This window comes from Lupinus angustifolius, chromosome LG16 (assembly GCF_001865875.1).
Source record: "Lupinus angustifolius cultivar Tanjil chromosome LG16, LupAngTanjil_v1.0, whole genome shotgun sequence".
Lineage (NCBI taxonomy): Eukaryota > Viridiplantae > Streptophyta > Magnoliopsida > Fabales > Fabaceae > Lupinus > Lupinus angustifolius.
Window position 1 is genome coordinate 9,079,084 of NC_032024.1, and position 11,216 is coordinate 9,090,299.

Below are 11,216 nucleotides of genomic sequence, written 5' to 3' on the forward strand. Positions count from 1 at the left end.
CATTTTAGTGGTAGATACATAAAGCTTATTTTTCTTTTGTATTACTAAAATTATCCCTCGGTTAAGGATTAACAAAAAAAAAAAGTAGAACAAGTAAAACTCTTCCTTATTTTTCTCTTCTTTATCCTATAAATGGAAGTAGCACTATTTTGGTAACAGGAATTAGTCCACTTATTACATTCAACACGAGTTAGGATAAATAGAGAGGTAAGTTTGCAAAAAATAAGAGAGAAAATGTAATATGATATGATATTTTTATTCTTAAAAAAAATAAGATAACATTTTTATTCCTATATATAGGTGCAAAAATTATCATTTGTCTCTCACCATTAATGGAGAAGATCATTACATAAAAGCATTATCACAAGAATGGAGAAACAGAAAGGTAAAGGTCACAGAGTGGTGCAGATGCCATCACCCTTGCAGGACCACATTAACTGCTTTATTGAAAGTTAGACATGTAATCTTATCTACCCTCAATTGGAAAGCAATGCTAGCAGCAGCCAGAAAATAAGTTCATGACTAATTACTGTATGGATATCGGATATTATTCATATTGTTGAGAAATGTGACAATGGTTAGAGAAATTGAGATACAAATGATGCAAAAGAAATTAAAATGGTACTAAATGATAAAAATATGTTACAACAAACACTTATATAAACTATACAAAGTAACATCTAACAAATCAATAACCAAACTATACAATAAACCAACAACATGATTGATATACATTATTGATTGATTCCATTGAGAGTTGAAAATTGATCTGTCTTATACTTTGTAGCAAGAAAGAAATCAGAATTGAAAGAACTAAGCTAATGACAATATAGCTCAGCTATAAACTTGGACCATGTACCTATGGGGTGGTATATTTACAAAAAATAAAAACTGAAATACAGATTTCTACAAATCTTCATCACTTTCACTAGTACATGAATCATCCAAGTTAACAGCTGCTACTTTAGAAGCACTGATCCTAAAAGAAGCAGAACGAATCTTGTCGGGTAATTTAGCATTATTGCTAGCAATCATCCCACCACAATCTGCTTCTCCTTTCTCTTGTTCCATCTTCAAATCACTAGGAGGTAAGAAACAATCAATTGACAAGCCTTTAATATTAAAATCCACTTCCTCAACTTGCCAAACCTCTTCCATTCGCGTCCTTGATCGCGTCTCAGGAGCCTCGCCAAACCTAAACAAGGACACCAAAGTTTTCCCTGCGTGCGCAATTCTAATGCCATCAACCGTTCGGTAGTCATGTATGAGGGATTCCATGTTGGTTTCCCAGTATATGCTCTCGTTTTCAATCGACTTGAGTTTGAGTAAGTGAGAGTCTTCTAGCTGCACCAATAGTCCTGTTCTCTGGCTGAAGTAGCCCCAAACCGTGTGACGAACAATCTCAACATTGTTGTTGCTTCTTGCTTGCAGTGAAGATGATTCTGCTTCCATTTTCAATATGAAACAGTCTTCATTGTCAATTGTCTTCTCACCAATGCATATTGAGTTGCTGAATAGATTAGCAGTGGACCTTGGGTCAAGACCCTGTTACAAAAAATACAATATGATAAGAATTACTACATTTACATTGTTTATATAGTATTTTTTTGTTTCCCACAAGTATCCTCGTACTGGAGGCAATCCTGTCCGAGCTGAGAACATCAGAGGTACGTGGGGCTAACTCTCCCAGCGAACATTTTTTTCATCCACAAGACTCAAACCCAAGACCTTGCTTAAAGGAAATCGAGCATGTACCACTTAAACCAACGCCCGTTGGTTCAACTATTCATAAGCAAACTGCAAATTCTTCTGTGGAACGAAAATGTAACAAAGCAAATCATGTTAACTATCACATTTACTCACATATGTTACGAAGCAAATCATGTTTCATGGAGGGCTATATTATTTGTATGATAAGAATTTAACAATTTTTCTGCCAATAACTTCAATTATATCTATTTTCATCTACTTCTTAAATTTTTGTATATACACACTTCAACAATATAATTAAAGGAATAACAATATATTCTTCTCAATATTTTAAAATGCATTTGGCACCTACAATTATCATAACAATATCGTGGTTTTGTGACATCTAATCATGTTGTCTATATTTTTTTACAATTTTCCTTAATTATAATAAATACAACGTTATTGGCACGACCACCATAATTTAAATGAAAGACTGTCTCCACATTGGGGTACAAGAAACTTGGTGGAATTGAGCTCTTCGTTGACAAGCACAGGAAGGATAGAATACAGAGCCAAAACCATTACCAATATTTGTATAGGTGGAGGCCCATGGTCGAATTTTTTCTTTTATTCATTAAATAAGACATTCTGGTACACGACAATCTTACTTAGTGAATTAGAGGAAATAATAGATGTACATAGTATTATTTCTATAAGTAGAGCAACTGTTCCCAAATCTTATTATGTTAGGGGGTTGGTGGCCAAATGAATATAATAGCTTAGGAATGGATGAATGCAGACTGTGACACACAGAGGGAAGCTTAAGATACTGTTGACTTGTATTACTCGCAAGTCGTAACTGCAGTTAACTTGGACAGGTTCTTCATTTGACTTTAAACCCGCATTTCACTCTTAAACTGTTGACTTTATTAAAGTTTAGACCTACTGGTTATGGGAGGGGGCTAAGGGACAAATATCAAAGGAAAAAGAAAATCAGCTTTTAGCCATTTGCTTTTGGAAAATTAGAAGCACTTTGTTAGGTGGGCCTTCTTTAATTTCTTGTTGGCATGTTTGGTTAGAAAGGTAACATCAAACATGTTGTTACTATTTGTATTACATATCAATTAAAATATATCATTTAATTATAACTTTTTTATAAAATATAAATTAATATTTTTATATTATTTAGTGTAGTTCTATTTATACATAGAGATAGAGTCCTTTTAATATAGAAGGAACCCCATTCACGCACAGTCAACCATAGAAGCATTAGCCAATTACAATGGTAATCAGTAAAAAATTACCTCAACTAGAGAATGAATCATTTTTTATCCCAATCTTCTAGTAATCATAATTAAGCATGCTCCATTGAGTCCCATAGAAACAAACAACCACATATCACGCAATCATAAACTCATAATTAAGCATGCTACTTTATGCCCCATACAAATTACTTACCCCTTTAAAGGAAAATTAAATTAAAAAAGTTGAAGACTTTAGGAATTCAATTATAGTTACCTGTAAGAAACGTCTAAGTGGTCTTGGTGGGCCTCTAGAAGCATGAGAATGGTGCCATGGGGTTTGTCTCCATGCCACTTTTCCATCACTACCAGCACTGATCTTGTAGCCAGAAACCACCAACTCTAAGCACCATAATTCTGGCCTCTTCTGCCACATAACAAAACCTCCCATTTCACCCTTCATCTGCATGTTTTTCACCTTCGCTATCTTCTTATTAGTCACACTCCCTTCTCCTGATGAAAACTCTAAGGTTGCCATTTTTACTTGCCCCATTGCATACATGCTGTCAATAGAATTTAATGCACGTTCTCCACCCACCGCAGCCGCATACTGTTTCACTATGTATTTAGCCATTGAAGCCTCCTATACAATACAACACACAAAATCCATTTACATACATTATAAAAAATAAGATTTTTTTCTTTTTCAAATTTCCATTGTTATGATCAATATCATTGTTATATACATCTCAACCCGAAACTTCTGCTTAGTGTTTTAAATTACAACGGGTTACATTTATGACAATTGTAAGAAATTATGATTGGGATATCATTTTGAAGACTCTCAAAACTACAATTTTACAATATTGTGATTATAGAGTGCAATTTTATGCTATACTTTTCGGTTTTTTTATAGGGAAAATCACAGAAGCGACACACTATAGACTATAGTGTAGTACTACTTTACTGGTAAATTTGAAAAGTATGGCATAAGTATCATCTTGCTGTGTATAAGAAACATTTCCGAATGATCAATTTAGAATAGGAAAATTTGTCATGGACATCATTTGTTGACAACAAGTGTACGTTTCTATGTTGCTTTTGAAATGCGTATATACGAAGGTTGATAAAAATTAAATGAAAGGTAAAAATAAATACATACAATATCTAATAAGATGTTCAAATAACATGCATGTTCAAAAAACATTGAAGAGAAAAGGAGGTTTTTAGGCAAATGTTACTTACAATGTTTTTTTCTTTAATGCTTCGAGTGATGGGTTGATTGTCAGAGGTGATTACTGAAGGGATTAATGGCGATCCTACAACACCTAACAAGAGCTGAATCTGTGTGTTTTTTCCTCCAAACACTGCAGCCATGTTTGCTGATGATGTTTTATTTTCAGCATTTGGCTTCATCCAAGACTTCATGTTTTCCCAAACTTTAGTGCTTCCACTCTTGTGGGTAAATATCTCCTCTGGTATAGGCACCTCAAGCACCGTTTCAAGCATATCCTCTCGATCAAGATTGGGACACAAAGTCTTCATAGCAGAGAATTTAGTGTGTAAACTATTTTGATGACACCTTTGGAATTAAAGGGAAATTAATGGAGAGAAACAAGGAGAGATTAGAGTCTTGAATAGAAAGAGAACCAAACCAAGTTGTTGTAATATGTGTATTGACTATTTGACCGAGATCCTCTGTCCCAAAAGTTGTCATCCTCATGTTTCTATCCAATAATATTTCGTAAAATAATATAAAATATTGATTTATTTTTTATAACTTTCTTTTTTCAATTAAATGATATATTTTAATTGGCTTGAAACACCATTAAGAACACAAATGACTAAAAGATATCTCAATCCTTTACTATTAAGTATTAAACTTTAGAAAAGATTATCAACGAAACTATTGGGGTCCCTCTTTGTAAAGTGGTCTGCTATATGTCGTGTTTGCACGATTCTATTATTTTTAAACTTCACACTAACTTAATAGGGAACTTACTCATTGTTTTAAAAACCCTACATCAATAAATAGGTCATACACTCATATTAGTAAATCAGTCCTTATACTGATATAATATGTCAATTATATTGGTAATACATTTATATTAGTAAATATCAATCAAAATCGTTTATATTGACTAATTTTTATTTAAATCGTACTAGTTATACTGATTTTCATTTAACACAATTTTTAAGGAAAAAACTTAATTTTTACTAAAATGTTATGGAGGATCAAACGATCAGTATTTTTGTTTATACTTTTAAAATATGATGTACAACCAAGTCATATAAATTTTTTAACAAATGATATAAATACAAATATTTATTACATTCTTTATTTATTTGTGAATATTAATGAGAGTATAATATATATATATATATATATATATATATTCAATTTTATAAGTCTACAATTTAATTAATAAATCAGTATTCTAACCGGTTTGATGAAAAATACCATATGAATAACATTACATGAAGTTATATTTTCCTTAAACATTAAAATTGTAATTGATCGTGATTAAGGATGACAATGAGTTTGGATGGGTCCAGGTAGTGAATTATCTGGACACTCTATTGCTTCATTTTTAGACCCAGACTCGTCCCAAACCCGTACTGATACCTGTCGGGTTTACTACCCACGGGTCCTTGGTAACCAGTGGATTTGTGGGTACTCACAGATTCAAAATACATTAAAAATAATTGCGAGTAATTTATGTAGTTGTGTGTTTGTTTCCTACAATCTTATACGTTATTGAGGTAATCAACTAGAGAAAAAAATTATAAAACATATTTAAAGTTTTAAACACATTTTAAATTGATTATTTTAATATTCTGAAGTTAAATTGATTTAGTAAGAATTGTTCAATAAACAAAACAATGGATTATACATATCAATTAACAATATAACATTACATCAATACTTAACAATATAATATCACTAGTTAATATAACAATCACATTTATAAATTAACAATATATATGTGTTTGTATGTTTAGGAAGGAATAACAGGTCCGGATATCCGTGGGTCTGGGTACCTCATTGCCCGGACCCAGGCCCATCCAAGAGTGAGTTTAAAATTTCAGGTCTTAATTACCTGCGGTCCAAAAACATAGACCCAAACCCGATGCAATGTGAGTATTTTTTGTGAGTATGCACGGTCGGGTGTCCATTGCCATCCCTAATCGTGAATTGTATATAGTTTGACTAATTTCATGTTAATGAATTTTTGTTTGTTTTTCCCTCTCAAATGGACTATTTCAGGTTAGGCTGTCGATTTAATAGCTGCTGAAGCTACTCTTTCATGTCACTCTTTAGATGTACTGTCATTGTTTTTATGCTAATCTTCATTTTTTGGTAGAAAATAGGAGATGAAATAGAAGCCCCAATTCCATGCTTAGTTTGTTAATTTGTTTATATTTCACATCAAAAGTTTTCATGTTTAGATATGATGTATGTCTCCAAACAGAGCCAATCAAATGAATTTTCATTTTATTGAGCAAGGGAGGTAAGATCAACAATATGATGATAGTGGAATGTATGGTTACCACTCCATGTTGAAAACTTGTGACTTTAATTTATAGAGTTTGAGGGTTTTGAAACTTCATATCTTAATTACTCCATTAGATGAAGCTCATCTCCAACTAATTTGTTAAAATGGCACAAGTTGCAAGTATTAGTATCTTAAAATTTGATACTACTCTTCTTTTTTACTCGTGTATATTGCACTTATGTACTTAAAGGCATCCTTGAAACTTTAATATGTGACGAAGTAACAAATATACACAAACTTGGTGTGCCCATTACATAACTTAATTAAGATGCTTTCTTTGTTGACAAATATATACATGCATGTAGAGACAAAAAAATTATATAAGTCGGTTTGATTTACATGTAAACAACTTACATCCGCAGATAGAAACAGCATGATGAAACGAACTTGGATATGTTGGAAGAAAGACATAAATAAGAGTTCCAAAGCACGTGGATTACCCTACACGTCAAAGTTTGCTACCTTATACAGTTGCATATGGATCTTTTAATAAATACCCCCAAGATAATAACAAAATAGATAATATCATCCAATTCTTAAGGTTACATCTCAAAATAAATAAACAATAAAATAACTTACTTCTCAACATGCTCTCTTCACATAAGTCTGTGAGGTCAGCTAAATGGTACCTTGGGTTAATGACTAAATGATTTTTTTAGTCCACAACTATTAGAGAAGTTGGATTTTTACCTTGATATATTATATTAAACTTTCTTCTATGGAACCTTGATATAGATGATACGAAACTTACTTCCTTATATATCCCCTCTATGAAAGCTTGTTGGACTAGACGAAATATTATTTTTGACACATGATTAAATAATATCTTTTAGTTTATAATAACATGAGAGAAGTTAGAATCTGATTCTAATTTTATATTAATGTTTTATCTTAAAACTAATTAACAATAAAAGAAGTAATAAAAGAAGTATGTATAATTCTTTAGACAATGAAATAAGATATGCAATAACTTTCATAGTATACAACTATACATGTCCCATAACCTTAGATACGCAAGATGTGACCAACATTCTATTTTAAACTGTAATTGTATTGAAATTATATGGGTATAGGCCAAGAATGAGTCACCGGTTATGAACAAATGAATCTATCGATCTATGTCTCGAAAATTGGGCAGGGGGCATAGCCATGTGAGATGTGCCCTGATATTATTTCTAATGAATGATCTACATATTTAATAATTTGGCCCATTGGCGAAGTGACACCTATCTGAGGATGTATTAACTGACAAATTAAGTTCTTGTCGTTTACAATCATGTCATGCACGTTCTCACCTTCTAATTTTGCTATATTATTTATCTGTTGGGGGTGCCAATCTTCATTCACAAATACATTATCTTTATTCTGTGAGTGCATACAACTACAAGAAATGTATTTGTTAAACAAAATGCTTTATTTAATTAAACTATTTTTTAAGGTTATCATTCTTGTCCCCTAGCTATGAGATCTCCATTGATTACAAAGCACCTCAAAGTGAATTATATATAATATACTCTTGTATTTTCATCCTCAAGTAAAGTAGCCTTATGTCCTACAATGGTAAAAAAATTGTTGAGTCGGATTGCTAACAATATTCATATGTGTTCTTAATTTCTGTAAGAATTTTCCTCATGTCTTTTACTATTGTTGTAGGTATTCCTATTAGGAACTCATAACATTCTCAAGTTTGATGAAACTTTAAACAAATACTAGAGGTTTGCCATTGGAGTCAATTTTGATTTAAAATTCTTAAGTTCTTAGGAAATATAAACAAATATAAAATAAGTATTGAGCCATGTAAAAAAGAAACACTATTCGTGATCAACTTATTTTGAATTTTACCCCAAAAAAACAATTATGAATTTGACCAAAAAATACTTTATCTTTTTTTTCATAGGTTGACTATTTTACATTGCTCTTAAAAACCATTAAATAAGGGCTCAATACATAGTAACTATCAAGTCTATCAGTCACCCATGATTAGATCTCAAACCCAATCAAGTCTTCAAAGCTCAACTACATAATAACTACTAGGGCGACAGCCCATGCCAATTAATAAATAAGGTTTTGATGATGAATATTTGAAATTAAAAAGTAATAAATAATAAGTTATGAACAAGTAAGTAGTTCATATAAAAATACAAATATCAAATGAAGTTTAATGAGAATACATTAACAACTAAGTTTCTTACACAACAAACATATTATTCATTATTTGTGCGATTATTAACATATCAATTATGTAGGACGTGTATAAAAAATGTTCACACTATGAGTGTATTTATCCATTTTTTCTCTATCAAGTATATGTGCACTTGCCCACATTTGCCCGTCAGGCATGCTAGAAAGCTCGACGGACTTCATTGCCTGGGCATAACCGTTGCCTGTGGGCTTAAAGAAAAATTTAAAATAAAGAACCTTGAAAATGAATATTGACGTAATAATGTTGTAGTAGGTTTGTTGGGTTCATTAGTGTTGGTGTTGTTGGTTTTAGTGGAAGATAGAAATGGAAGTGTTACAAGGTAATTCAAAAATCAGTTTGGGTATTTAGGTGCACTTACTATAAATAGCTTTGTATACCAAACTTAACTACCAATGAATAACACAAATAGAAACTATCTCAATTACTCATAACTTCATTCTTCCTTCTTCCTACTACTCATCCTCTTCACTTTCGTTTACTTTCTTCATTTTCTTTTCTTTCTTTCTGAATGTTCTAACAAATTGGTATCAAGAGCAAGGTTCACCTTTTGCAAAAATCTTCAAAGAACAATGGGGCAAACCAGATTTCCTGCAAACCTCCCAATACTTGATGGAAAGAATTGGAACCGATGGAGAATTCAAATGTCAGCCATTATGGGGTTCCAAGAAGTGAGTGAGATTGTAGAAGAAGGCATTCCAGACATGGTAGATCTCACCACAGAAGCACAAAGAGTATTGTACAAAGAAAGCAAAAAGAAAGATTGTAAAGCAATGTTCTTGCTGCATCAATGTGTTGATGAAGTACATTTTGAGAAGATTTCAGAGGCAAAATCAGCAAAGGAAGCCTGGGGAATTCTTGAGAAAAGTAATGAAGGAGCTGAACAGTTGAAGAAGGCAAGGTTGCAAACTATGAGAAGACAATATGAGTTGATGCAGATGGAACCAAGTGAAAGGATTGCACAATTCTTCAATCGTGTCATCAGCCACACAAATGCAATGAAAGCAAGTGGAGAGAAGATGACAGATCAGACAATTGTGGAGAAGATTCTAAGAACACTCAATCCTAAGTTCGATCACATAGTGGTGGCAATTGAAGAATCCAAGAAGATTGAGGAACTAAAAATTATAGATCTTCAAGGTTCTCTTGAAGCACATGAACAAAGAATTCTTGAAAGATCTACAGAGAAACCTGTTGATCAGGCTGTGCAAGCTCATGCCTCAAGAAGAGGAGGCTATGGTAGTAGGGGTGTGCAAAGAAGTAGAGGCAGAGGAAGAGATCAAAGAAGGGGAGGATATAAGTATCCTCAATTTTCAGACCAAGAAAGATCTGGCTCAGATCCAAATGACTTCTCAACCAGAAGAGGAGGCTACCAAAAATGGCAAGGTAACAAGAAGAAAGTTGATAGGAAGAAACTGAAGTGTTTCAATTGTGATAAGATAGGACACTTCAACAGTGAATGTCAAGCATCTTCAAGTCAGAATGAAAATCGTGGTAAGCATAATAATGAGGCTTACTTGGTTAAGAAGGAAAGTGCTGAATGTCAAGATGATGAACCAATTTTGTTGATGATGGAAACCAATAATGGATCCAGCAGTAATGACAAGTGGTACATAGATTCTGGATGCTCAAATCACATGACTGAGAACAGGAATTGGCTGATAAATTTTGATGATCAAAGAAAAAGCAGTGTGAGATTTGCTGATAGCAGAACCATACAAGCAGAAGGAACTGGTAATGTACTGATAAATAAAAGAGATGGCATAAATGTACTAATATCAGATGTACTTTATGTTCCTAGCATGAAGAGTAATCTCCTAAGTCTAGGACAATTACTAGAAAAAGGCTTCTCTGTACAGATGCATCAAGGTATATTGGAGATATTTGATGCCAATAGTTGCAAAGTACTGAGAGTTCCCTTGGCTAGGAATAGGACCTTTCAAGTTAACTTGAAGACTGTTGAAACTTAATGCCTTTCAGCAACATCCTTGGCAGAAGACTCCTGATTATGGCATCTAAGACTAGGACACCTGAACTTCAGAGACATAAGCAAGTTGAGATCCAAAGACATGGTCAATGAACTACCACAAATTCCGATTCCAAACAAGGTATGTGACAACTGCCTAATTAGCAAACAACATAGGTCCTCTTTCAGCTCCTTCACATCCTCTAGAGAAAAAGAACTATTGCATGTGATTTATTCTAATGTGTGTGGACCAATTGACACTCCATCAATAGGAGGAAGTAAGTACTTTGTTACATTCATAGATGAGTTGAGCAGGAAATTATGGCTATACTTAATAAAGGCCAAAAGTGACACATATTCAGTGTTTAAAATGTTCAAGACATTGGTGGAGAAACAATTAGAAAAGTGCATCAAGGTGCTAAGAACTGATGGAGGAGGAGAGTTCACCTCAGGAGAATTTGAAAACTTCCTTAAGGAGCAAGGAATTATGCATGAAGTAACTGCCCCCTACTCACCTCAGCATAATGGAATTGCAGAAAGGAGAAATAGAACCATACTAA

At 33.0% G+C, this 11,216-nt stretch overlaps 1 protein-coding gene across 1 annotated transcript; it reads right to left on the reverse strand.

Moving 5' to 3' along the window:
* On the reverse strand, positions 883-4,611 carry LOC109330149. The gene is made up of 3 exons (XM_019564199.1): positions 4,179-4,611; positions 3,211-3,576; positions 883-1,545 (listed from the first exon to the last, which is right to left on the reverse strand). Exons 1-3 carry the CDS (start codon positions 4,476-4,478, stop codon positions 907-909), a joined length of 1,305 nt encoding a protein of 434 aa, XP_019419744.1. The 5' UTR covers positions 4,479-4,611; the 3' UTR covers positions 883-906.